This window comes from Cucurbita pepo, chromosome LG01 (genome assembly GCF_002806865.2).
Source record: "Cucurbita pepo subsp. pepo cultivar mu-cu-16 chromosome LG01, ASM280686v2, whole genome shotgun sequence".
Classification (NCBI taxonomy): Eukaryota; Viridiplantae; Streptophyta; class Magnoliopsida; order Cucurbitales; family Cucurbitaceae; genus Cucurbita; species Cucurbita pepo.
Window position 1 is genome coordinate 19404392 of NC_036638.1, and position 26330 is coordinate 19430721.

The 26330-nt window shown below is 34.8% G+C and overlaps 4 protein-coding genes, 9 non-coding genes and 1 pseudogene across 16 annotated transcripts; 11 read left to right on the forward strand and 3 right to left on the reverse strand.

The window, feature by feature from the left end:
- The window catches only part of LOC111807415, a 5582-nt pseudogene extending 4329 nt beyond the window's left edge, over window positions 1-1253 (reverse strand).
- A 284-nt stretch (window positions 1254-1537) lies between these two features.
- TRNAK-CUU lies at window positions 1538-1610 on the forward strand. The gene has a single exon. It is a non-coding gene; the product is annotated as a tRNA-Lys (tRNA).
- Window positions 1611-2008: 398 nt separating this feature from the next.
- Window positions 2009-2081, forward strand: TRNAK-CUU. The gene has a single exon. It is a non-coding gene; the product is annotated as a tRNA-Lys (tRNA).
- Window positions 2082-2292: 211 nt separating this feature from the next.
- TRNAK-CUU lies at window positions 2293-2365 on the forward strand. Its single transcript has one exon. It is a non-coding gene; the product is annotated as a tRNA-Lys (tRNA).
- Window positions 2366-2576: 211 nt separating this feature from the next.
- Window positions 2577-2649, forward strand: TRNAK-CUU. Its single transcript has one exon. It is a non-coding gene; the product is annotated as a tRNA-Lys (tRNA).
- A 213-nt stretch (window positions 2650-2862) lies between these two features.
- TRNAK-CUU lies at window positions 2863-2935 on the forward strand. The gene has a single exon. It is a non-coding gene; the product is annotated as a tRNA-Lys (tRNA).
- A 211-nt stretch (window positions 2936-3146) lies between these two features.
- TRNAK-CUU lies at window positions 3147-3219 on the forward strand. Its single transcript has one exon. It is a non-coding gene; the product is annotated as a tRNA-Lys (tRNA).
- Window positions 3220-3430: 211 nt separating this feature from the next.
- On the forward strand, window positions 3431-3503 carry TRNAK-CUU. The gene has a single exon. It is a non-coding gene; the product is annotated as a tRNA-Lys (tRNA).
- Window positions 3504-3714: 211 nt separating this feature from the next.
- Window positions 3715-3787, forward strand: TRNAK-CUU. The gene has a single exon. It is a non-coding gene; the product is annotated as a tRNA-Lys (tRNA).
- A 210-nt stretch (window positions 3788-3997) lies between these two features.
- TRNAK-CUU lies at window positions 3998-4070 on the forward strand. Its single transcript has one exon. It is a non-coding gene; the product is annotated as a tRNA-Lys (tRNA).
- Window positions 4071-5594: 1524 nt separating this feature from the next.
- LOC111792157 lies at window positions 5595-6743 on the reverse strand. The gene has a single exon (XM_023673495.1). The coding sequence runs from the start codon at window positions 6646-6648 to the stop codon at window positions 5896-5898; it is 753 nt and encodes a 250-aa protein (XP_023529263.1). The 5' UTR covers window positions 6649-6743; the 3' UTR covers window positions 5595-5895.
- A 2571-nt stretch (window positions 6744-9314) lies between these two features.
- Window positions 9315-11682, reverse strand: LOC111788641. Its single transcript, XM_023669064.1, has 3 exons — window positions 11111-11682; window positions 10407-10623; window positions 9315-10265 (listed from the first exon to the last, which is right to left on the reverse strand). The coding sequence occupies exons 1-3, from the start codon at window positions 11330-11332 to the stop codon at window positions 9781-9783; spliced, it is 924 nt and encodes a 307-aa protein (XP_023524832.1). The 5' UTR covers window positions 11333-11682; the 3' UTR covers window positions 9315-9780.
- Window positions 11683-18858: 7176 nt separating this feature from the next.
- On the forward strand, window positions 18859-20767 carry LOC111809027 (receptor-like cytoplasmic kinase 176). Its single transcript, XM_023695346.1, has 6 exons — window positions 18859-18941; window positions 19155-19474; window positions 19550-19685; window positions 19775-19911; window positions 19981-20104; window positions 20183-20767. The coding sequence occupies exons 1-6, from the start codon at window positions 18893-18895 to the stop codon at window positions 20488-20490; spliced, it is 1074 nt and encodes a 357-aa protein (XP_023551114.1). The 5' UTR covers window positions 18859-18892; the 3' UTR covers window positions 20491-20767.
- Window positions 20768-23442: 2675 nt separating this feature from the next.
- LOC111779154 (receptor-like cytoplasmic kinase 176) lies at window positions 23443-26118 on the forward strand. Of its 4 annotated transcripts, XM_023659258.1 has the most exons (6): window positions 23447-23816; window positions 24071-24393; window positions 24490-24625; window positions 24701-24843; window positions 24931-25054; window positions 25438-26118. In XM_023659258.1, the coding sequence occupies exons 1-6, from the start codon at window positions 23765-23767 to the stop codon at window positions 25869-25871; spliced, it is 1212 nt and encodes a 403-aa protein (XP_023515026.1). In that variant the 5' UTR covers window positions 23447-23764; the 3' UTR covers window positions 25872-26118. The 4 variants fall into 4 exon arrangements, with proteins under 4 accessions (XP_023515009.1, XP_023515026.1, XP_023515017.1 ...); XM_023659241.1 differs by having other exon boundaries at window positions 23443-23816; window positions 24490-24843; XM_023659249.1 differs by lacking the exon at window positions 23447-23816 and having other exon boundaries at window positions 23841-24393.
- Window positions 26119-26330: the final 212 nt, after the last annotated feature.

Here is a 26330-nt window from a genome sequence, read left to right on the forward strand (position 1 = left end):
AACTCTTTGCATTGAATCATCTTGGTATGCAGTACGGATTATAAGAAGAGTAAAATCAGAGATCTATCTATAAGTCATAACAATGCAAGTATGTCACTGATATCATGAGTAAATTGAACAACAGTCGACACTTAAAGGGCTGTTTCACCGCTGCTGTGCTAAGTTGAGAAATGTAATAGGGGCTCAACAAAAATTTAACTTATGAGATAACCAATATAACATGGATGTTAACATTCCAAATACTACACTCATCATCGGTAAGGGGTCACGAGAATCCTCTCATACTTGAGAGGATCCCAAAATTACAGCGTCTATATAAAACCTTGTGAGACTCTCCATTTGTGTCCAGCTTCTTAGAGGCCAATTGAGCACAGTTAGGAAGTTGGAAGAATCAACAGATAAATTGTCTGTCTTGTTAAAAATCTAGTTTCATGGCGATCTAAGAAGAAATGTGTTGTGTCTAGGTCAAATAAAGAATCAAGAGTATAGATCTCTAGCTACTGCGATCTAGAATAAACTTGGATGAAGTCCATTCTCAAAGAACTTCACATTGATCCGTACTCGTTTCCAATCTCTTGGTGTCATATCACTAGTGCTTGTGCTGGCCGTACACCCAGTCTACCATGCAAGGATCAAAGATGTAGAGCTATATCTCACACTTGATAAGAGATAAAATTGTTGAAAAAGACAATAGCAAACGTACATACATTCTACGATCAAATTCCAAATTGTGTGACTAAACCTCTAGCTGCCTATCAATTATATTTCTTCAAAGACAATCTTGGAGCGATGGAAATACTCACAAGCTCGAGAGTCGATATTAACAAAAGTATTGTTTAATCTTTCAAGCGATCAAACGTGACCTCTGACATATAAAACAACAAAAAAAAGCTCAAAGAAAAAGGATAAAAAGTTACCCGTTTCAACGAGTTTGGGTCCTCGAAGATTGCAGGAGCTTCAATGTGGCTGAAACAAACCAAACGAATGGGCACAACGAAAATCTCATTTAAACAGAAATATGACAATTTGGAAAACAAAATCGTATATCAAATCAATGGGGAATGTAGCGTAGCGTACCCGTGATTGAATCTCCTCCTATAAGCTTCAAGGATTATAGCAGAGATCAAAGCTGCTACAATACTAAGAGCCAGGCTAATCAAAATGAACAGTATCGTCCATGGATAATCCATTGTATAGCTCAAAATTGCAGCGGGAGCCGAGAGGTTGGCGCTACTCCGTCCTTCAGCAGTCAACAAATGGACTTCATAGAAATCATTTCTTTAAAAAAAAAATAATAATAATGTTCGAATTTAAATATAAAGATACGATGTTACCTTAGAAAATCGAGCCCGTCTAGCTCAGTTGGTAGAGCGCAAGGCTCTTAACCTTGTGGTCGTGGGTTCTCGAACCCCACGGTGGGCGTGGTTAATAATTTTCTATTCTTATGAAAATTTTCAAGTGCGGGCCGAAGAAAATCGGCCCAATTAGTATATTTTCATATTCAGGCCTAAGCCAATACTGGGCCATGAAACATCGAGCCCGTCTAGCTCAGTTGGTAGAGCGCAAGGCTCTTAATCTTGTGGTCGTGGGTTCGAACCCCACGGTGGGCGTTATAAATTTTTTTCTCCTTTTATGAAAACTTTCAAGTGCGGGCCGAAGATCGGCCCAATCCGTTTTGATGGCCCAAATACTAAATCAACATATTGGGCCCAAATGCTATTCTGGAATGTGTAGACAATCGGCCCAGTCCGTACTTACGGCCCAATTAATATATCTTCCTGTTCAGGCCTGAGCAAATACTGGGCCGTGAAACATCGAGCCCGTCTAGCTCAGTTGGTAGAGCGCAAGGCTCTTAACCTTGTGGTCGTGGGTTCTCGAACCCCACGGTGGGCGTGGTTAATAATTTTCTATTCTTATGAAAATTTTCAAGTGCGGGCCGAAGAAAATCGGCCCAATTAGTATATTTTCATGTTCAGGCCTAAGCCAATACTGGGCCATGAAACATCGAGCCCGTCTAGCTCAGTTGGTAGAGCGCAAGGCTCTTAACCTTGTGGTCGTGGGTTCGAACCCCACGGTGGGCGTGATTAGCTCTTTTCTCCTTTTATGAAACTTTTCATGTGCGGGCCGAAAAAAATCGGCCCAATCCGTTTTTATGGCCCAAAAAGTATATTTACCTATTGGGCCCAAAGGCTTTTCTGGTCTGTGCAGATAATCGGCCCAATCCGTTTTTACGGCCCAATTAGTATATCTTCTTATTGAACCCTGAGCCAATACTGGGCCATGAAACTTCAAGCCCGTCTAGCTCAGTTGGTAGAGCGCAAGGCTCTTAATCTTGTGGTCGTGGGTTCGAACCCCACGGTGGGCGTTATAAATTTTTTTCTCCTTTTATGAAAACTTTCAAGTGCGGGCCGAAGAAGATCGGCCCAATCCGTTTTTATGGCCCAAATACTAAATCAACATATTGGGCCCAAATGCTATTCTGGACTGTGTAGACAATCGGCCCAGTCCGTACTTACGGCCCAATTAATATATCTTCCTGTTCAGGCCTAAGCCAATACTGGGCCATGAAACATCGAGCCCGTCTAGCTCAGCTGGTAGAGCGCAAGGCTCTTAACCTTGTGGTCGTGGGTTCGAACCCCACGGTGGGCGTGATTAACTCTCTTTTCTCCTTTTATGAAAACTTTCAAGTGCGGGCCGAAGAAGATCGGCCCAATCCGTTTCTATGGCCCAAATACTAAATCAACATATTGGGCCCAAATGCTATTCTGGAATGTGTAGACAATCGGCCCAGTCCGTACTTACGGCCCAATTAATATATCTTCCTGTTCAGGCCTGAGCCAATACTGGGCCATGAAACATCGAGCCCGTCTAGCTCAGTTGGTAGAGCGCAAGGCTCTTAACCTTGTGGTCGTGGGTTCGAACCCCACGGTGGTCGTGATTAGCTCTTTTCTCCTTTTATGAAAACTTTCAAGTGCGGGCCGAAGAAGATCGGCCCAATCCATTTTTATGGCCCAAATACTATATCAACATATTGGGCCCAAATGCTATTCTGGACTGTGTAGACAATCGGCCCAGTCCGTACTTACGGCCCAATTAATATATCTTCCTATTCAGGCCTGAGCAAATACTGGGCCATGAAACATCGAGCCCGTCTAGCTCAGTTGGTAGAGCGCAAGGCTCTTAACCTTGTGGTCGTGGGTTCGAACCCCACGGTGGGCGTGATTAACTCTTTTCTCCTTTTATGAAAACTTTCAAGTGCGGACCGAAGAAGATCGGCCCAATCCATTTTTATGGCCCAAATACTATATCAACATATTGGGCCCAAATGCTATTCTGGACTGTGTAGACAATCGGCCCAGTCCGTACTTACGGCCCAATTAGTATATCTTCTTATTCAACCCTCAGCCAATACTGGGCCATGAAACATCAAGCCCGTCTAGCTCAGTTGGTAGAGCGCAAGGCTCTTAACCTTGTGGTCGTGGGTTCGAACCCCACGGTGGGCGTGTTTAACTCTTTTCTCCTTTTATGAAAACTTTCAAGTGCGGGCCGAAGAAGATCGGCCCAATCCGTTTTTATGGCCCAAATACTAAATCAACATATTGGGCCCAAATGCTATTCTGGACTGTGTAGACAATCGGCCCAGTCCGTACTTACGGCCCAATTAATATATCTTCCTATTCAGGCCTGAGCAAATACTGGGCCATGAAACATCGAGCCCGTCTAGCTCAGCTGGTAGAGCGCAAGGCTCTTAACCTTGTGGTCGTGGGTTCGAACCCCACGGTGGGCGTGATTAACTCTTTTCTCCCTTTATGAAAACTTTCAAGTGCGGCCGGAGAAGATCGGCCCAATCCTTTTTTATGGCCCAAATACTATATCAACATATTCGGCCCAAATACTATTCTGGACTGTGTAAACAATCGGCCCAATCCACACTTACGGCCCAATTAGTATATCTTCGTATTCAGGCCTGAGCCAATACTAGGCCATGAAACATCTAGCCCGTCTAGCTCAGTTGGTAGGGCGCAAGGCTCTTAACCTTGTGGTCGTGGGTTCGAACCCCACGGTGGGCGTGATTAACCCTTTTCTCCTTTTATGAAAATTTTCAATTGCGGGCCGAAGAAAATCGGCCCAATCCGTTTTCATGGCCCAATTAGTAGATCTACATATTAGGCCATAAGCATATTCTGGACTGTGTAGACAATCGGCCCAATCCGTTTTTATGGCCCAATCGGCCCAGCCCCGTCTAGCTCAGTTGGTAGAGCGCAAGGCTCTGAACATCCAGCCCGTCTAGCTAATGGAATGAGTACCAAACTCCATATTATGTTACGTGATAATGGTCATGCCAAGTATCACAATCTCACTTTTGGACAGCAAGAAAATGACTATTTGACATTTGTTCTAATCCAATGAATTCGTGAAAATTTTATATTTTGCAAACAACGTGGGGTATACTCAAGTCTCGAATCACGTTCAAGAGAAATGTTTTGGAAAACGTGAGTGAAGAAATCGGTTAAAAACAATTTGAAAGAAAACAATTTTACCAGTTAAAAGCAAGTGGACAATAACAACTCTCTAATGACATATAAGTTAAGGAGATAGAAATGACAATTAGTCATATCCCAAAAGTACATTTCTGGTCATTTTAGTTTTATTAAGTGTAGACATTATTTTAGTGAAAGTCTATCTAAGATGAAAGCATGTACAAAGGGTTTGGAAACGGCATGCGATCATGGACAACACGTCTCCGATAAGCATCTCTTTACCATTTCTCAATTCAAAATAATGTTGTCTCCTTATCTCCTTCAAATAATGAATCAAACCCAAAAAGGGAAAAACTTGAACAAGTTGAAGCAGACAAATCAATACGACAAATCATGATTCATTGAAAATTCTTCATATTTTAGCGAAATCAGGAAACCCCATAGTGATAAAAGAAGATGGCAGCAAAAGAAGGTTAACCATACACATGAAAGAGGCTTCCATTTCATTCAAGTGGGGGTAGTAACCTTCTTGATCATGATGACTCGTGTCATAAAGCTGACTGAAAATGGGCCCTCTCTCTCGACATGATTAATGCCATGGCCGTTCGGGGAATCACAAAAAGCTAAGTCTTCTTTCTTTCTTTCTTTCTTTTTTCCCCTTTCTTTAATTTCTTAGACCACAAAGTCGGAGGTGGCGGTGTTGGTGCAGATTTTGACCTGCCGTTTTAATTGTACCAGCCCTCACATGCATCAAGTGTTCGATGAAATGCCGCACAGAAAAAAATTATGGGAAATGAGAAAATTTGTTGGATTTTTCGAATTTCATTAATGGGTTCTGTCTGAATTATGAAATGGATGGTATGGTTTTGGTGTTTGATTGAATCAATTTTGGGTTTGACACTTCTTGGTATGAAAAAACAATGAAGTTCTGGGACTCTGCAGATTCCATTCTTTGCATCTTCTGGGATTGGAGTCGCATTGTGTTGACATCCAATGCAATCTATAGCTAATTCGAGATCTTTAAGCAATTACTAATGAACTGCAGGAAGAACAGAATTTGGAGATAAAAATAAGTAGAAAGGAGAAAAGGGGAGAGAATTTCTGGTCTGTAGATGCAAAATCATCATAATATATCTGTTATTACACACAGAATTCCATGTAGTTGAAGAGTGGAAGCTCTTCAGTTTCACCTTTCACGAAACAAACTGTGCACACAATCACAACAAAGACAGATTTAGGCACAGAGACAATGTATAAGTAGTCCGATTAGTGTTATTCATTCTACAGGACAAATGTTCATCTTGGAGAAAGAAAAGGAAGGTTTGAACAAATAAACCAATTACCATTACCAATCAATCTTCTGTGCTTGGTGATATGAGAATAGAGGAAAATGAATAGCAATATAATTAGAAGCCTAATAAGCCATTGCAACAGGAGGCGCAGCAAAGCTGATGGTTCTCTGATGAGGCATAGCCAACATAGCAGTATGATCCAAGAAATCTTTGAGAGCAACAACGGATTCCAAAATGGTTCTCAAATCATCAGCACAAGAAAACCCAAAACACCCTTCTCTTCGAACTGCATAAACATAAAAAGTTATGCACCCTTTTCTAAATTTGAACCGAGCCATCTCGCACCCACATAGCCCTCTGATCATCTTCTTGTTCACTTCGCCAAGAGGGATTTCTGTTGGCCAAACACGGTCTATAGCTGCTTTCATGGCCTCATTTTCAAACACAAAGAGAACAACTTTGGACTTTTTGGTGCCAAGGCCTAGAGTGAGGGTGTGCCAGGCATGGTGAGCGAGGATTGTGAAGTTTGTGGGAATGAAAGCTGTGGCCGATGGGAACGGCGGTTTGTTGCCGGAGTTTCTGGTGGTGGCCGGAAAAGACAGGAGGCGGAGGAGCTCTAAAGGCCTAGCTCGCCGGATTGTGAAGGATTTAACGATGAACTGACCGCCGAATCTGAGGCCCTTTACATCAGAGCTTGGCTTGAAATTGAAATCAGAAGCTGATTTTGTGGATTGGTAACTTGGGTGTTGGTGTTTTTGCTTCTTGATCTTGTTCTTCTTGCTCTTGTTCTTGTTCATCTCTGTTTCGTCCATGTCTTCTTCTTTCTTCTCTGTTGAGGCGGTGATGGGTTTTGTTGCCTCTCTTTTGCTTTTCATGGTACAATCAACTGTGTGCTATGTTTCCTTTATTTGGCCTCCACCGTTTCAAGAGTTCACTGTTTTAAAAAAAAATCATTTCATTTTCCTCAAGTTAAGCCAAAATTCTATCATTTCACTAATCCCTTTGATTAATTTCTTAAAAAATACACTTAATTCTAGTATAATTCTAATTGAATGGTATGGGATGATCAAAAGATTAATTTTTGAAAGTGGTTGGGTTTGGGGATTATAATATAAGGTGTTGAGTAACTATCTTTATTCTTATTTGGCCACTTAGCTTCATGATGATGAAGAGTACTATTCCATCCTATCCTTAACTAATGAATTGTTAACTCACAAACATCACAACTCATAAAGCTAGAAAGAAAGTTTGGTTGGAATTTGATCTTAACCATTAGTAGCTCCAAGTTTGAAGTTTAAATTATTTGTTTCATCTCCAAATTCAAGGTAATGCACAATAAATCTTCCATCTTTTTTTTATTAGAATGAGATAGGTGCTTTAAACTCCTTGAATGCCGTCTAGATGATAGACTCTGGAATCTTTGAACATTTTAAAAAATTCATGGACTAAATTTGTAATTTTAATTTTTTTTAATTATTTTTTTAAAAATAAACTTATAATTTCTTTTTAAAAAATGCAAGCGTTAGAGAATTGGAAGATTCTAGTTATTTAGGTTCCCATGAACTTCTAAATATGGTTACAAGGAGCACAATTACAGAGGAGGAGGACCACAAAACTTTGAACCTAAAAAGGAAAATTACTTGAATCAAGAGCTTCATTTGTTTCTCAACTTTCATAATTACACCCATTTCTTCAACTTCTTAACCTTGGAACCCTAAAAACCTTCATTACCATTAGAGTATTGGAAGCATTGTACTTTAGGAGGTGGTCAACCAGCATGTTAATTTACTCGAATAGGTTTTAAATGATTTCTAAAAAATAATGGTAAGATCGAAATAAATCATAAAAATAAATACGATCAGTATCGTATCAGGAGCTGTCTAAAGTGCATACAACTAAACAAGACAAACTTTATCTTAAAATTTTAATTTCATTAAACGAAACGTCGTACTTTAGGAGGTGTTCAAACTAACTCCTTTCACCTTTTAAAAGGTTTGTGACTAAATTACAACGGAATTTTGATAATTTTGTTAATGAGTTTATTTTGAAGAATATATGAATTGAGTATATACGCGTTAGAAATGAAAAACCTTAAACGGAGGAAGATTGTATCGAACACATTTGGTTGTATGTTATTGGAGAGAGATAAGGGAAGGTTACCAAATGAACAAACCTACTAGTCCTTTCAATATAAAGGTAGTCTCCTTCTAAAGCCACCGTTGCCTTTAATCATATCATGCGAAAAGGAGGAAAAAAACCTAATAAATTAACCCTCACCAAAACTTTATTCACCCATTCATCCCATTTTCATTACGTAATCTTAATTTCACGTTGGTTTGAGATCTAAACGAAACATTTCTTTAATAGACGTATTTTAAAATTGTGAGGCTAACGAAGATACATAACGAACTAAAGAAGACAAGCTTGGACGATTATAGATTCTTACGCTACTTTTTAGCTATGACCAAACATGTAAAGAGAATAAGGACGATTTTTAAAGGTATGCAATAGACAGATTGNATTGTGAGGCTAACGAAGATACATAACGAACTAAAGAAGACAAACTTGGACGGTTATAGATTCTTACGCTACTTTTTAGCTATGGTCAAACATGTAAAGAGAATAAGGACGATTTTTAAAGGTATGCAATAGACAGATTGCCTAACAATGATTATCAATCACAAACCAAACCAAAAGGGTGTTTGTTGAACAATGATAATGGTGGAGAAGGTGAGGTTGGTTTTTGAATTTTGAATAATCAAGACTTTTTTTGAACATTTAATGTCTTTAATGAGATGTTTGCTCTTATGCTCCTCGTATGTTGGAAATTTGTTTTAATTATTTTATTATATATATTTTTTTAACTTTATGAAATTTCCATCTAATTAAAGGCTATAGATAATGATTTATATTTATAAAGTTTGAGTTGTTGGCTAACAACTTTTTCAAAATTTACATTTTTTAAAACGTAAAAACTAAGTCTCCAAATTTTTTGTTTTTTCTCCACAAGAGTGGGGTTTTAAATTATTAATAAAAAACAAAAATAATAAAATAGTTTTAAAATGTTCATAATTTCGTAAAAAAATATTCTTGAACTTTTAAAAATGGTCTATAATACTCTTGACTTTTTAAAAAAGAGTCCAAATTTTAAAACCGTTTCAATGATACCTTTTAGAAAGTATTTAAAACATAACCGTCAGACTTTTTTAAAGTTAAAAAGCTTTAAAAATTAAAAAAAATACTCATATCATTAATAATATAAACAAAACTAAAAGGGTAAATAAATGATTTTTCTTTATAAATTAATAATAACAAAAATTTTATACAAGAATATTTTTAATTTCATAAATTATTAAATTTGAAAGCGTATTTTTTTTTTTTTAAAGTTTATGAAATTTTTATTAATTTAGCCATAATTTGAAAATTTTAAATTACTCGAAAAAAGAAAAAAAAATCTCTGCTTACCTCCAAAATCAAATATTTTATTTAGTAAATAAAAAAAGATTTTTACTGATATCATGATAAAAATTGGAATTAAAAATGGAATCACACAATAATTCTGGGTATTTATTTATTCAAATGAAATAAAAAAAAAAAGATAATAATAAATGTCAATAATTAAGAACATAAATTTCCCACTTGAGAGCATAATGGATAAATAAAAAATAATAAATTAGAATACAAACATATGAGATAAAAATGAAGAGTTCCCAACGCCCACAAAAACATCAGGCACCGAGAGAAAATTGAAAAAGGAAATAAAAATTTCTTTCTAATTCTATTGTATAAATATATATAGATATATATATATATATACTTATATAGATATAGATATATATATATATATATATATTAGAAAAAACAACCAAACCAAGCAGTGGTTCCTCCATGGTTGGTTGTTTGTAAATTGAATTCCCATCCATCACAACTTATGTAGTACCTCCCTCTGTCTGTTGCTGGTGTATCAAATCAAATCCAAAACTTCTCCCTCTCATTTCTACAACATCTCAAATGCCTCTCAACAACGAGTGTCGTCGCCTTTCGGTCTTTATTTTCCTAATGTTATCGCCGTTCATCGGCCTCAGAAACCGATCCATTTCGATTTCTGATTGGAGTACTGATTGAAGTCTCTTCAAATGTCCCATGCACTGCTTGTGGCTTAACATCAACTGCTGCTGCTGTTCTTCTGGATGATGAACCATTCTCTGGCATGGTGATTGCCATTTCGCTTGCAAGTATGCAAGAGATCTCCATGGAGGGAGTGGCATTGAGTTTAGCTTAAGCGATGACTTCCCAGCTTCAACCATGATTTGAAGGAACTGCTTAAGTCTCGATAACGAACCAACGTAGATTACTGGAAGCGAATCCAATATCCTATCGTATGATTCGACTGCCCTTGCGATTTCAAAGTGGCTTCGGAAGTCGATATCGACTATCAGTCGCTCTGAGCTTCCATTGGTGTAGTTAACGACATCGATGTACTCGTAATCTCCTGTAGATGGTAAAAGCAAAAGCCCTTATGCACAAATAAAGAAAAGGTGCCAGAATTATACCCTCAAGCACTACCAAAAAAGCAGAAAATTCTGTAGCGCTAAAAGTAAATGAACAAGGTTGGGAGGGGATGGATGGATACCTCCAGGAACCTTGCCAGCGCCCTGCCATCTGGTTGTGCACATAGCAGCATCATAACCAGAGAGTCTCAATAGCTTTACTAAAGCAAACCGGATGCAACTGGCATTGCAGGGACCCGACTTGTTAACGTTCAGGGCCTTCTCGTTCATCGACAAGGTCAGTGAATGAACCACCGAAAGTAAATCGCTTTCGTATTGGGATACTGGATTCTTATAGAACTGGCAAAAACAGACAACAAATTGATTAATATCTCTTATCTTCCACTTGATTTGACTATAACAACAATGCAGGACAGTGCTGTATGAACATTAGACATCGTACAATAGCAATCTTGTCTCAAAAAACATGTTCTTCATAGACAGGAACAAATAAATCATCTCTTGGCACTAACAGACAGCGGGCAAAAAGATCAAACTCCAGCCAAAACAAGCTTCCAATGAATTTAACAACAGAGCCAACACCCAACTAGACACCTCCAAAATGGTTTTAATTTCACTTGAAACTTAAAGGCTTGCCTTCACAATTGTTCATATTTCATAACAAGTATATGAACAAAATTCTCATTTCCTTCTAAGCAAACAAAGCGCAACCATTCAAAATTTGCATCCATGGAGATTAAATTAATAAAACAGGCATATCAATCAACAAGTCAGAAACATAAATCATACAATTATATCCATAAACAAATTGGAAGAGGGAAATTACCAGAATCTTGTCGGCAAGATGAGCAAGATCAGAGACACCAGAATCGCTATCGCTGCTACACCGAGACTCAGCCCCGCCGCTGCCATTTTCCAAGAAATCGCTGACCATAAGAGCCAAATCATGCTCGCTTTCATGGCTAAAACCACCCATCTGACCCCTACCCCCGATTCCGCTTAGCTTGACCCATAAATCCCCACCCGCAACGCATACCCGGCAGTCCATTTAAACGCCCAAAAGACCTTCTGTTTCGGCTCTATACCTCTCCACCTGCCTCCCGCAGCCGTCCGATTACAACAAATTCCCAACCCCATGAGCGAAAATCATCGTCTTCGACGAGGGACCGACGCAAATTTGGGCGTTTTTCAAAATTTGCAGAATTGAATTGTGGGTATCGGAATTAAGGAGAAATAAATTGAAATAGGGTCGTAATGGGTGCAAAAGGAGAGAGGGGGAGAGGAAAAAAGATGAACCCTCTTATTAATTTCTGTGCAAAACCCAGAAGGATGAAGAGAATAATGGACGGAAGGAACAAAGAAAGGGGAAGAAGGTGCATATAAAGGCGCGTACAACTAGGGAAAACACGAAAATATTCTATGATATTCTTGAAGACCAAGTAAATCTCTTCGATTACGCGGAAATATCGCAAAGTGGATAAGAAGAGAATTAATTTCCTACTTAATTAGCTTAATGTAGTAAATTAAGCAAATTCTACTCATTAATTTCAGTTTTTTTTTTCTCTTTTCTTATCTTCTTTAAATGGAGTGTGAAACTGAATTAGATTTTGTTTTCTTACGGATATAAAAATCAGTGGTCTGTGGTAGTTTACGTTTAAATCTTCCTTTTTTTTTCTTTAATTCTTGAATTTCAGTTAAACAAAATAGGAACATTAAAAAATTAGACCAGTTAGATTTTCTTTTTGGTTTTGTCATTTTTTCGTTAAAAAAAATGTTAATTTATAGACAAATTATGCGACAAGACAAAAGAGACTAAAATTAATGCCAAACGTGTCTTAAAAAATTACACCAAATCCTAAATTTTCAAATTTGAGGTATTTTTTATTTTATATAAAAATATTATTAATTAAATTTCTAATTTTAACCACATAATTAATTTAAATTATATATATGTTCGGTTGAAAAGTGAATATTTGAAATAAAATTATTTAGTTAAAAATTAATACGCTATTAAATTTGACTAAAATGTATGAAGAGCAATAAGTTTTTCCGTAGTTTGAATTTTTGAATTTTGAATAAGAAATTCCCACCGTGTTTTATTGAGTAATTATGAAGCCAATTAATACAAAAACATTTTTTTTTTCTGCATTAAATAATAATATAATAGAAGCAGAAAATATGGGATATTCCATTTAATAAAGCCTGGCCACCTAATCTGTACCAAAGGTTAAGGGCAACATGGTCATTTAGCACGGATCGACACTTGGAGACCAAGTCACATTCAAATTACATAAAATCCTTCCTTTTTTCCTTACCATATTTAATTAAATTGGTTGATTTGTATGACCCGTTAACTTCTATATAATTCAATTAAGCAACTTGAAATAAATAAATAAGGTTTTATAGCAAATACTTTTTTTTTTTTTAATTATAGAAATAATTTGTTCATTCAAACAGGTGTATCACTATTAATAATTAAAAAAATTACACGAATTTTGATTATAATTTTTTTATTTTATCAAACTACTAAACTATCCCGATGAACATGATATTTAAAGTTATTATCTATACCAACAAAGTATATATTCATTTTCGGTTGTTTAATTATAAAAATTTTGTTATTAATTAAGCATGATTGTCTTGAAGCAATTCTTGATTAGGTGAGCTCATGGAAATTTTTTTTGAGATGCATATGAGCGAAGACGAAGTCCTATTATTTTATGAGTAAAGTTTTCATTTTAGAAGCAAATAGTAGGAAATATTCTGAATCTTAATCTGAATTCTAGACATGAATCGCTACACCTTTAATAAAATTTTATTTAAATCCTAGCTAAAATTTATAAAATTTAAAAATTTTATTTTCTAATTAATTTTAGATTATCCAAACTTAAAGAATTTTTATTAAAATAAGTAGACTATGAAAATTTATTTATTTTCAATCACGAAAAAAAATTAACTTTCATTCAAAGGAGTGGAATCTAGAATTTTTTTTTTNTTTTTTTTTTTTTTTTTTTTTTTTTTTTTTTTTTTTTTTTTTTTTTTTTTTTTTTTTTTTTTTTTTTTTTTTTTGTTTAGGCTGATCTCATGTGTTCATAAATTAGTTTTACTTCATAATATTATAGGGATGTTGCAAAAGTTAAGTCAAGCGTTATAAAGTTGAAACCTCGTACATACTTTGTAGATGAGAAATTCAAAACGACCACCTCTAATAATAAAATATATATTTTAATCGATATGATATTTGAGGTGTATCCTTAGTTAATTTATATGAAAATAAAATTATATGTTTTGTTGTATATTTTGTGAACATGTTTTTAAAATTCAGGTAAATATTTGAAAGTTAATATATATTTATATATATGTGGATAAAGTAATGGGAAAAGAAAAAGTACAGTTCAGAAAATAAATAACATAAACACGCAAAGCACATGATTCGTATTAACTTTTTATGAATTTAATATTGAGAAAGGCGAGGGAGGAGCGCAGCCGCTGAAGCCTACAGGTCATCAATCAATTCAGGAGCGGTGACACGTGGTGTTTTATCCCCTCAAATTTGGGACCACCCTTCATTTCTTTTTCAAATAAAAGGACCAAACAACGATATTAAATTTGTGGCTCTGCCATTTCCATATTTTTCACGGATATTTATTATTATTATTATTATTTTCTTTTTCACTTCAGTCCATCATTTTAATCTTAGTTTATTCAAGCTAGATATATTTTTTTGACCCATTAAAACTAATTTTTAAAGGTAATTAATAATGATTTTATGTCATATTATTTTAAAAATCCAATTTAAACCTTTTTTTTTTTTTGTATGCGGGAATCTAATTATTGCACACGAAGTTAATATATATATATATGGGTACATAAGGAATCTGACCCCACGAGAAAAAAAATGTAAAAAAATAAGAATTTGCATGATATTTTATTTATGTCTAGTTGTCAGCATTTTAATTTTAATTCATTTTGTAAATAGGGAGAAAATAATTCCCTTTTCTGACCTTTTAAAACTAATAAAAATGATTATTCTCTTTGCATGTACCCCATGTGCCTTTCTAATTTATTGATTAAAAATTAAAAAATAAAAACATTTCAACCTTTTTCTTCCAATTCAAAAACATTAGTAATTCTGAAAGCAAAATTAGTATGCTGACGTGGAATTTTGATAGGCTGGCAGTTAGAATTATGGAGTTATGGGAAAAAGCAGTTTGTCATCCCAAGAATATGGGAAAGTGTCTCTTCTTTTTGTGTTCCTCATGTAAACTCCTGTCCACCTAATAATTAGAAGGGTTTGAAATTTAGCCTGTTAGCCTATAGGATTGTGCTTTCACTAAAATTAACACACCCACAGGTGACGTAAACAAATATTCCTCTCCTCCTACCCGTGTTTGGAGTGGGCTTGGGCTTTTTCATACACAGTGTTTCCAAAAGGCCCAACTGAGCCTGGATTCAGATTCACTTGGGTCACGTCTTCACTTGCCCCACCCAAGCCCATTTTTTTTTTCTTTTCTTTTCTTTTTAGCCTAAATGGTTAGACTAAACTGAACCAGGATGTCACAAGTCAAGATATAAATAGCTCGTGCTTTCTTGAGAGGCAAGGAGTTGAGTTTGGGTTCGACCCAAATTCTTATATAATCATTTGTGTTATGGCTCGATCCTTATATGTTGACCCAACTTTTATTCCACATTGTATTTTTTAATTTGTTTTCTGTACCGACTACGATATAATATTTAATTATTGATTAGTGTAGCTCTGACCAGAAATGAAACGATAAGTTTAATATAAAAAAAAAAAATAATAAATTAGAAGACAATGGAGAAGACAAAAGGTTGGAGGGTGTGAAGTCCAAGATATATTAGGTTATGTGTTAGGCATGTTCCCCTTATCCCTTTAAAAATAGTTTATAGAAGAATTGAAAAATGAGCTAATGGTCGCCGACCAAGGGAACCCAATTTTTCAATAACAAACTATAAAACAAGTATTTAAGGTACATAGGGTGTTACACGAGATTGCACGCAAACCATATATAAAAAAAACACTTTACCCATAAATAATATAAATTGGTTTGTTCTAAATATGTTGTATAATTTTGGNTAAAAAAAAAACACTTTGCCCATAAATATTATAAATTGGTTTGTTCTAAATATGTTGTATAATTTTGGTTTGGGGAAAATGATTAATATTTTCAATTAAAAAGCTTTGTAAATGATTTTATGGAAGCTATTTCCATGCATAAAACTGAAGATACGATGATCTTTTTTTGTCGAGTTGTCAAAATTGATTGAGCTGGTGGCCACGAATGTGGAAAATAATTGGTCAACTACCTTAAAAAAATAATAATAATAAAGATAGATTGGAATTATATTGCCTCCCGCAAACTATATCTAACTCTTATTAAATAATAATGATATTAAGTTTAACACCAACTTCACTAAATAAATTAAACTTTCATAGCTTATCAAATTTGTCTCAAATTGCACCAAAATCAATTTCTTCTTTCAAAATCATACTGAAATAGCTTATCACAAGATTTTTTTTCTTTTGAATTAAATATATATATATATATATATGAAAAATAGAGGACGACGTGAGTGCGGCATAGGTTGTTACAAATGGTATTAGAGTGATATATTTTCTAGTAAGACGTGGTTCGTGGACAAACCAAGGTGAAAGCTAGTGGGTATGTGACACTCAAGGAAAATGAGGGGTACATGAATGAATCGAGACCATATACGAATGAGAGTAATCTTAAGAATAAAATGACTGAAAAAGGCTTAAAATTTTGAAAAATACTATCCATAACACTAATGTGTACTTTCGTGTCTCAATCATAAAAACTCTAAAATTAAACGTGTTTTGTTTTGAACAATTTTACGTGAAGTAAGTAACGTAATTATATAGCAGGTAAATATCGAGCTATCCGGAGGTGAATCCAAATTCTAAGTCTAAGATTGTTAATTATGGTTTTGAATAATATATTATCCATAAAATTTAGAAAAGTTGGGTATAGGTGGAATTAAGATTGTTGAAAGTTCCAAGATTATCTGACCTAATCTATAATAATAAAAGATTTTACCAAATCCGATCTGCACATAATTTACTTAAATTTGGTATGACTTCATGAATATGTGTTTGAAAAATATGAAAAGTAACAGAGGTTGTGTAAATTAATGATGATTATCACATACTTACCCTTTTCTTAATATTCAAAACTGAGATATTAATAATAATAATAAGATATCAAATAACTCATATCTTTCTAATTATTTTATAAAATGTTTTTAAGCGTACGAAAATCTTTAAAATATCCATTACTCATTATCGATAATCATTGTCAATGGCATTCCTATTCCGATAATCACTTCAACGATATCTAGTATTTAATATTAATAATAATTATTCGATCTAGTAATTTGACATTAATATAAACATTTTGAGCCGTGGAACAAACTAAAATTTTTTATATATAATTTATTTAAAAAGAAAATATAACTAAAGATACTGTTTTTTGGTTTTATAAGAAATGCTTAAAACAAAATGTATTTTTGAAAATAAAATTAAGGTCAATCTTGATGCGCCTAACTAAGTTAATTAAGAGTGGAACTTAGGCTATGATGGTTTATGACCTAATCACATGCAATTATGTTTAATCACCATATTATATCTAACTATATGAATTTTTAGGATAATATTGTTGTAAAGTCAATAAAAAAAACTTAATTAAATCGTAGTTTTTTCCTTTATAATTTTACACTTATTTCTCAAAAACTTGAAGCGAAAAACAAACGAATGATAAAATCATTATTCTTTAAGGTTTTTGATACAGAAAAGATGATCGCTTATGAATTATACTGTAGTTAGAGAAATAAAAAAATTATTCTAACAACTTTAGTGGTTTAAAAAAATTCGATATTTAAAAGTCGGTAATGTTAGAAGACGACAGCAAAAAATCAAATAATGAAAGAGATTTATGATAAACAGAACGGGTTGTCGGTCCTAAATAGCATTAATGGCCATTTCGAAGGAGTAGACTCTTTATCACACTCTTCCTATATTAATTTTGTTCGAAAGATATTATATTTTTCACTAAAAGTTAAAAAATTATAATAAAAGAAACAAAATTAAATTAAAAAAAAAAAAAGGAATGGACTAAAATGGGGAAGAAAGAAGTTTTATTTATTAGTGTTTTTTTTTTTCTTAAAAAGAGAGTTGATATTTAATCTCCCATATTAATCATATAACACATTTAATTTCCTAATTACTGTATAGGTATCTGCACTTTTTCAAACTAATTTTCTTTGACAAAAATTTCTTCCTCTCTTTCCCACACATATTTTCTCCCCCTAATAATTATAATAATTATAACATATTTCAATCTCACAAATAATTCAACCAATGGTATATTTTTAAAATCATTATAAAAAAAAAAATAATGTTCCAAACCTACCTAACTAAATAAAATATATTTAATTACAATAAAAAATAGAATTAAGAGTAATAAAAAATAGAATTAAGAGTATTTTTTCGCAGTATAAATATAACTCAAAAGTGTTTTTTTCCTCGAATATAAACAAATTAAATAGATGGCTAAATTAATTTAAAATTTTTTGTGGAAATTAAAAAAATGATAAAATCTAAGTTGGAATGATGGGGATTGGCAAATCAGAAAAGGGAAAGCATTATCCCAAATGGGATTTACACTTTAGTTAGACATCCATCATAAGTTCCACTTTCACACAATAATAAAAAAAGTAAAAAAAAAATAAAAAAGTAAAAAGGTAAAAAAATTGAGAGAAAATAATGAAAATAAAATGGATAATATTTACAATATTATAAGTCCACGGATAATTAGGTGTAATATCACCCATACAAAATTATATTCGATTATGAAATCATGAAGCATATCCTATGTATTAGATTACACCGAAAGCTACATAAATAAATAAATAAAAAAAAAAAAAAAATAGGGAAATTACCTTATTCATACTGCTCTTCTTCCTCATACTTTCATGGAACCCACCTAAATAAAATTTAATTTTTTAAATAAAAAAGTTGCTATTGCTTTAATGAATTAAATGGCCACTTTATATTATTGAAGCTTAGGTGGAGGGAATTTTTGTTACCGACCCACGTGGCGATTGTGCGAACTTAGACGTGACGTATGATTGTGCCGAGTAATTGCCATTTGATTGTGGTTTGTATGCGTAGGATTTTGAACACACGCCTGTGATTTTTTGCACATTGAATATAACGTATGATCTGGCGGCCGACTCAGCAAGTCAACCCCGTTTTCCCCANTCGGTAATGTTAGAAGACGACAGCAAAAAATCAAATAATGAAAGAGATTTATGATAAACAGAACGGGTTGTCGGTCCTAAATAGCATTAATGGCCATTTCGAAGGAGTAGACTCTTTATCACACTCTTCCTATATTAATTTTGTTCGAAAGATATTATATTTTTCACTAAAAGTTAAAANCACTGTTTTGTTTCTTCCCTTCTGCAGACCCTCACCCTCAGTCTTATATATATTTCTCCTCCTTAGTTATTGGGTTTATGAGCTCTTCACTTTCTCTTCTTCATCCTTCATAAACAAACCAACAAGATGGGATCTTGTGTTAGTCTTGCCATGGAAAATGGAAGCCCTTATCATGGTATGTTCTTCTTTTGTTCTTTGCTGTTGTTTTTCGTTTTTTTTTTTTGTGTGATTTTGTGTGTTTTGGTTGAAATTCATGAAATTAATGCCTAATCTCAAAAGGGTGTTTAAAAAGTTCAATCTTTGAGTGAATTTCATTGTAAAGGAATCATTTTGATGATCCGTGTGGGATATATGGAGTAATTTGGCTGTTGGGGATTTGTGTATATAGGGAAGGATTCGAGTGATTATGAGAAAAATGGAAGCAATGAATCGAACGGTTCGAGTTCGTCAGCGTCGGTTCATCCAAGTCCAAGAACGGAGGATGAGATTTTGCAGTCTTCAAATCTGAAGAGGTTTTGCTTTAATGAGCTGAAAAGGGCCACTGGGAATTTCCGTCAAAGGAGCATGGTGGGAGAGGGAGGTTTTGGGAGTGTGTTTAAAGGCTGGATCGATGACCACTCGCTCACCGCCACCAAGTCCGGCACTGGCATAGCTATTGCTGTCAAAAGACACAATCAAGATGGCATGCAAGGACACAGTGAATGGTTGGTGAGTATCTCATTAATACAAAAGCTTAGATATGGTTTTGATTTTTTTATTAAGTGTTGTGGGAATTCATTATAGGCGGAAATCAACTATTTGGGACAATTGCATCATCCAAATCTTGTGAAACTTGTCGGATATTGCTTGGAGAATGACGACCAGCTTCTTGCTTATGAGTTCATGTCGCGTGGCAGCTTGGACAATCATCTTTTTGGGAGTGAGTCCTCTAGCTTCTAAATTCTTCTTGATTTTGAGTTTAGCTTCTTAAATCTAAATGGGAAAATTGGAAAAATTAAAAATTTTCAGGGGGATCTTGGTCTCAACCTCTTTCATGGAAGCTACGTATGAAAATTGCTGTTGATGCTGCTAGGGGTTTGGCATATTTGCATAGCAAAAAAGTCATCCATCGTGACTTCAAATCCTCAAACATCTTGCTTGATGCGGTATAAACATATATATACACACAATACATCAATAACTTTGTTGTTGTCTAATAACACTTTAATCCACAGAACTACGACGCGAAAATCTCAGACTTTGGATTAGCCAAGGACGGACCGATAGGCAACCAAAGCCACGTTTCGACACGATGCATGGGTACCTATGGCTATGCAGCGCCAGAATACATGTCCACAGGTATTTAATAGATTTTCGAACTTTCAATTCTATTTTAGTATAGTTTTCTAAACTTTGAGTTTGGTTTTGGAATATTAGGTCATTTGATGCCGAAGAGCGACGTATATAGTTTTGGAGCGGTTCTACTTGAGATTTTATGCGGTAGAGGAGCGTTGGACTCGACGAAGCCTCCGAAAGAACAAAACTTGGTAGATTGGGCAAGGCCTTGTGTTAACCACAGACGAGTATTGAGGATTATGGATGGTAGAATAGAGGGGCAGTGTGAGGTGAAGAAGGCACTTAGAGTAGCTAAGCTTGCGTTTAAATGCCTGTCCGAAGACCCCAAACACAGGCCTTCAATGTATGAAGTAGTGACGGATTTGGAGGAACTTCAGGACTTGGAATGAGCGATGGAGGTGGCAAAGGAGTAGGATCATCGTTCACCATCATGAAAATGCAGAAACATTATCATTATTCTCTGCATTTTTTGGTTTTTGTTTAGTTTGTTTGGTTCAACATGTGAAATATTGCATGTAAATCTGGATGAAATGTGTTTTAGAGCATGCAGTTTATTCCATTTATGGATATCTGCTTCCTTTTTTCCATGCTACTTTTGAAGCTTTCATTTTGTATTATATTACACCATATTATAGTATAAAATGAAGCATATTCAATTTCCTATAATGTCTGGTATACATAATTAATTAATTTCTCGAGTGAATGTAATGACCCATGTCCAGGATTCGAAATACGGATTCGGCAACTAATGACCTCGGCATTCTCTTACGACATGGTTACATTACCTACTTCTTGTTTCTAAAAATGAAAATTATCCTCACAGACCAACATATGTCATTTTAGTATACTTTGTTCTCATTTACATGCATTCTAAAACAAATCATGTTAAAATGACTTTTGTTGGTATGTGGGGATAATTTTCACTCTTCAAAGCGAGAGGTAGGTAACGTAACCATATTCCAGAGGAATGTCCGAAGCATCAGGTGTCGAATCTTGAGCATATGTAGTTACAGAGGAACGCAAATTGAAGAAATGTATGAGACGCCACTCATCCAAGACGACCTCGACCATGCTAGCTTCCAAACATGAAAGACAACAACATAAACACAACATCTAGCTTAGCCATTGGAACAGATAGATCTCATTTGTATAGCCGATCATAGCTGTATAATGTTGGGTTGCAACATATATAAATTAATTAAAAACAATTAGTTTTTTCTAAATCAAAAGTCAAAAAAGAAAAAAAAAAAAAAAAAACTCAGCTTCTAATCATTAAAGACAAAAAATGCACGCCATAAAACTATAATAATAATAATGAAACCCAAGTCTTCAAATATTTGATTATGATCTAATTTCAAGATTTTTTTAAAAGATCTTTATTTTCAAATAATATCATATAATTTCTCAAATATCGTGTCTTGATGAAGTCAAAGATTCATAAATGACCAAACTAAATACTGTTGGGAGTTTATTTTTCCACAATTGACTAAACAAAAAAATAAAATAAAATAATTATTATTTAGATATTAAAAGTCAACCAATGGTCAGCTAAAATATCATGTAACGCTTTTGGAAATGTCAGACTATCAAAGGAAAATACCATATTAAAATAATACAAATTACGCCTAATTAAAGAATATAATCAAATTTATAGTATTTTTTTCTTGTGTTCATACTATTAAGTTTATATATTGAAACATTTGCAGGTAAAGTAATGTTTAGACAAAAGATATTACTGGAACCCTTCATGATTAATTTAATCTTGATTATTAGGAAGCTATAAACTGATATTTAGATTGAATTAAAATATTAAAAAAAATTAAATAATACATGAATTGACTTTGTGTTTATTTCAATGTCTTAAATTTAGCTATTGGTTGACTAAGAAGAATAAATCTCGTCGGTGGTGAAAATTAAATACACAATTATAATTCCTTTATTAAATAAAATGAAATTTATTATTATATAAATAGATGGGAAAGAAAAAAAGAAAAAAACAAATCTGTCTTCTTATGTATATTATTTATTTATTTGGAACAAACTATCTGCTGTAACCCACATGACAGGTAATAGGTCAACAGGTCAATGTTATCGGCTGAATTTTATATATATATAAAAAAAATGAATAGCAATTAGTCATGTTTTATAATATTTAAAAATAAAAATTAATTATTCTGAATAATCAATTCTCGTCTTTAAGGGACTGGCCGCACTTTTGGAAGCGTTTTATTTTAAGAGGGTAAAATTGACAATTGCGATCATATTAGTTCATTTACTCAATAATTAATTAATATCATGCATTGATTGAATGGGGTCTCATCTATTATTATTATTTTTTTTTTTTCAAATTATTGATTGTTAGGAAATTAATGTAACAAATTCCCAACCACAAGTGAAAATTGAAATAGTTATTTAAAATTAAAGTTTAATTTGCGTAACTGTTTTTTCAACTAATTAAAAATAAGAATATTATTAAAAGATCATAACTTGGAATCTCCCACTTTAAAAAAATAATTAATTTATATTATTAAAACAAAAATATATCTGTCAAATTAGAAATATGAATCAAATTTTATTAGAAAGCTTAGATCTTAAAAAAAAATATATGTATTGGTGGTGTACTTTTAGAATGTGGTGGGAATTTATATTTTATATGTATATATTTGAGCATATTAAAATTCTATGGAATCCGTTGGATAATTATTCAATCCAGTTAACTTTTGGCTTTCTCCCTCATTTTTTAAGATTAGTCTAGCTCTAAGGTTTCTCAGTTGACTTGTGAGAGATGGTTAAAGTCATGGTCAACCTTACCGTTTGAATGAACAAACTAAGATGACCCTTGAAGGATTGGGGCTAAATTGTTTAAGGTCAAATTCTCAAAAGGATGAACCGAATTGACAAATAGATATTGAGGGGTTGACCACTTATGCCTATTGGTCGACCCTAATCGACTTTTGGCTAACCCCATGTGAGGTTGACAAATGTGCATAGGCCAACTCTTTTGGGCGTAATCGGGTTTAGTCTTTAAACTTTGGGTGTATTGATGGCCACAAACTCACCCAACTAGCCACTTGAGGATTGTAGGAGCATATTGTTCCTTACAAACCGTACTAAAATCCATAGGGAGAAAAAGGATAACTCAAAGCTCGCCCAATAGCTCTCAGTTTCAGGGAGTAAATGCCATTTTGAATCTACTTCTTCCAACTTGCAACTCCCTCCCCACTTGTTGATTGACACTGTCAGTGAGTGTAGGCCAAAGCCAGGTCAACCCCTTTAAGCTTAGCCTCCTTGCCCCCTTTCTTAATGGGAACCAATAATAAAGCTATTTCCCCATAACCCAAAGCTAAACCACGCGGATACTCCAAAATTTTACTTCAATTCCGCTCCCCAAAGCCCCAAAACTTTGTCTTCCTTTCCTTTCCCCATCTGAATTTGTTTCTTTTTTGGTCCAACTCATTCAAATTGGGGATTCCTTGACAGCTTGGTCATGGAAACCCCTCTACCTTTCACACTTGCAACACAAATCCACTTCCCATTCACGGGATAGCCTACCGCTACCTCCCCATTTCGCCATTTTCTCTCTATCCCCCCCCCTTTTCCCTATTCCCATTCTCCCTGTTCTGCAGCCGCTCAGTTGAAGGCCTTCTTTTGAGCTAACTGTTCATGGGGTCCTGCCTTAGTGCCAGGATTAAAGCCGAGAGCCCTCTTCACATTGGTTTGAATCCTTTTGTTTCCTTCTTTTATTTCACTTAGGTTTTCCAATTTCTGCTCTTCTTTGTTTTCTATTTCTGGGTACTCTCTGGTTTTGATTTGGTTACTTCCTGAAATGGTTTGATTCGGATTTGGATTTTTCTCTTTTCATGTCTCTCTGATGGAAAACTAAAGTGGGCATTGGGTTGACTGTGTGTTCTTTGATGAGGGCATCATTTATAGATCTAACTAGAGCTTTGAATAATGGCTTCTGCACAGGGTTGAGCTTCAAGTCTGCAAGAGATGGAAATGATAAGGGCAATTCAATCAGCAAGTCCTCATCTGTCTCCACTCCTCGGACTCCTCGAACAGAGGGCGAGATCTTGCAGTCCTCCAACTTGAAAAACTTCACCTACAATGACCTTAAAACTGCCACCCGAAACTTCCGACCCGACAGTGTCCTGGGTGAGGGCGGGTTTGGTTCTGTCTTTAAAGGGTGGGTTGACGAGCAGTCCTTTGCAGCTACCAAGCCAGGAACTGGGTTGGTCATTGCTGTTAAAAGGCTCAACCAGGAAGGCTTTCAGGGTCACAGAGAATGGCTGGTTAGTTCACTTCATCTGCTAACCAAATTATAGCTTTTGGTTTATACTTAAATCATCTGTAATGTAGGATTGATTTGTGGATGTCTGAATTTACAGACAGAAATTGACTACCTAGGACAGCTGCATCATCCTAATCTTGTGAGATTGATTGGATTTTGCTTAGAGGATGAACATCGACTTCTTGTTTATGAATTTATGCCTCGGGGCAGCTTAGAAAATCATCTATTTAGGAGTAAGCTATTCACTTATTCTACTTGTATACCTACTTGTTTACTTAGATTCTCATTTTATCTGTCTGGGGTATCAGGGAGTGCTCACTTTCAGCCTCTATCATGGAGCCTCCGATTGAAAGTTGCCCTTGGTGCTGCTAAAGGTCTAGCTTTTCTACACAGTGAGGAAGCGAAAGTAATATATCGGGACTTCAAAAGTTCGAATATTCTGCTCGATTCGGTATCTGAAACGATTCGACCTTTTCGAAACTATGTTTCTGAAATATTTGTGTTTGAATCTCATTTGTGTTGAACTTTGAAATGACAGGATTATAATGCAAAACTCTCTGATTTTGGATTAGCTAAGGATGGGCCTACCGGTGATAGAAGCTATGTTTCTACTCGGGTAATGGGAACATATGGCTATGCAGCTCCTGAATATATGATCACAGGTATCTTTCATTTTGCCTTATTTGTTCAAAATCAGTCTAGATGCGTTTTATAATCGTGAGACTGACAGTGATACGTAACGGGCCTAGTAGACATGTTTTAAAATCGTGAGATCCCACATCGGTAAGCAACAAGTTTGGAGGAGAATGAAACATTCCTTATAAGGGTGTGGAGACCTCTTCCTAGTAGACATGTTTTAAAATCGTGAGACTGGCAATGATACGTAACGGGCCAAAACGGACAATATCTAATAGCAATGGCCTTGGGCTGTTACAACAAACCTATCTACTTGTGCTGTTATGTTAAAAAACATGATGATGTGTGACTATGAGTTGAGTACTAGTTATTAAATTTCGAAGCCTGGATTCATTCTCTTGTTTTGAAGGTCATTTGACTGCCAAGAGCGACGTGTATAGTTTTGGAGTTGTTCTTCTCGAAATCTTATCAGGGAAACGAGCTATAGACAAAAACCGACCATCGGGAGAACACAGTCTTGTGGAATGGGCCAAACCTTACCTCACTAGCAAAAGAAGAGTTCTCCAAATGCTGGATACACGCATCGAAGGCCAATATTCTACTGCAGGAGCACTGAAAGCAGCTAAACTTGCGATTCAATGCATATCAACCGAACCCAAGTTAAGACCAAACATGAACTCAGTGGTGAAAGCATTGGAACAACTTCAGGATTCCATTGAAACAAGTGGAGCCAAGGGGGGTCCTATAACCGAACCCGTAAACAAATCCAGTCAAGGCAGTGACACCACAAATAACAAAGCTGTTTCTTATCCTAGACCATCTGCTTCAATACTAAATCTATAGAAACCGAGACGAAAGAACGTCTGGTGAACCGGCTAACATTTCGACCGAACCCGAAAGGTAAAGATGGTATTTGGATGACCAACTCATTGTGTACTGAAACACTGTACAGTTTCCTTTTGCTCAATTGTCCCCAGAATCAGTTCCCCCATCCATCCCTTTTGTGTTTTTCTGTTCTGGCTTGATTAGAATAAGATATGATTCCACTAAGATGAGGCATTATAAGCTTTTAAAACGCTTATTTCAAACATTTGGTTTAACAAAATTGAAAATATATACTGTTTTTTAGAGTTGAGTGCAGCAGAAAAACTGTGCATTGTGCGTGTATCAATACCGTAGCTACCAAGTTTACTATGTCTACAAGGTGGAGCGGAGATGGAGAAGTCTTTTCCGTCCCCATCTTCTTTGCCTAGTGAAATTTCTCATTTATTTTTGCGGGAATGGAAGTGATAATTCATCAGA

What these genes read in the sequence shown, in the direction of transcription:
- LOC111792157 (XM_023673495.1), bottom strand. Translation starts at nt 6,648, where the DNA reads ATGAAAAGCAAAAGAGAGGCAACAAAACCCATCACCGCCTCAACAGAG.
- LOC111788641 (XM_023669064.1), bottom strand. Translation starts at nt 11,332, where the DNA reads ATGGACTGCCGGGTATGCGTTGCGGGTGGGGATTTATGGGTCAAGCTA. An exon ending in ATCTTGCCGACAAGATTCTG is followed by an intron (nt 10,624 to 11,110) that starts GTAATTTCCCTC and finishes TGTTTTTGCCAG; the next exon opens with TTCTATAAGAATCCAGTATC. An exon ending in CGCTGGCAAGGTTCCTGGAG is followed by an intron (nt 10,266 to 10,406) that starts GTATCCATCCAT and finishes TACCATCTACAG; the next exon opens with GAGATTACGAGTACATCGAT.
- LOC111809027 (XM_023695346.1), top strand. Translation starts at nt 18,893, where the DNA reads ATGGGATCTTGTGTTAGTCTTGCCATGGAAAATGGAAGCCCTTATCAT. An exon ending in AAGGACACAGTGAATGGTTG is followed by an intron (nt 19,475 to 19,549) that starts GTGAGTATCTCA and finishes AATTCATTATAG; the next exon opens with GCGGAAATCAACTATTTGGG. An exon ending in GCCAGAATACATGTCCACAG is followed by an intron (nt 20,105 to 20,182) that starts GTATTTAATAGA and finishes TTGGAATATTAG; the next exon opens with GTCATTTGATGCCGAAGAGC.
- LOC111779154 (XM_023659234.1), top strand. Translation starts at nt 24,016, where the DNA reads ATGAGGGCATCATTTATAGATCTAACTAGAGCTTTGAATAATGGCTTC. An exon ending in AGGGTCACAGAGAATGGCTG is followed by an intron (nt 24,394 to 24,489) that starts GTTAGTTCACTT and finishes CTGAATTTACAG; the next exon opens with ACAGAAATTGACTACCTAGG. An exon ending in CGAATATTCTGCTCGATTCG is followed by an intron (nt 24,844 to 24,930) that starts GTATCTGAAACG and finishes TTGAAATGACAG; the next exon opens with GATTATAATGCAAAACTCTC.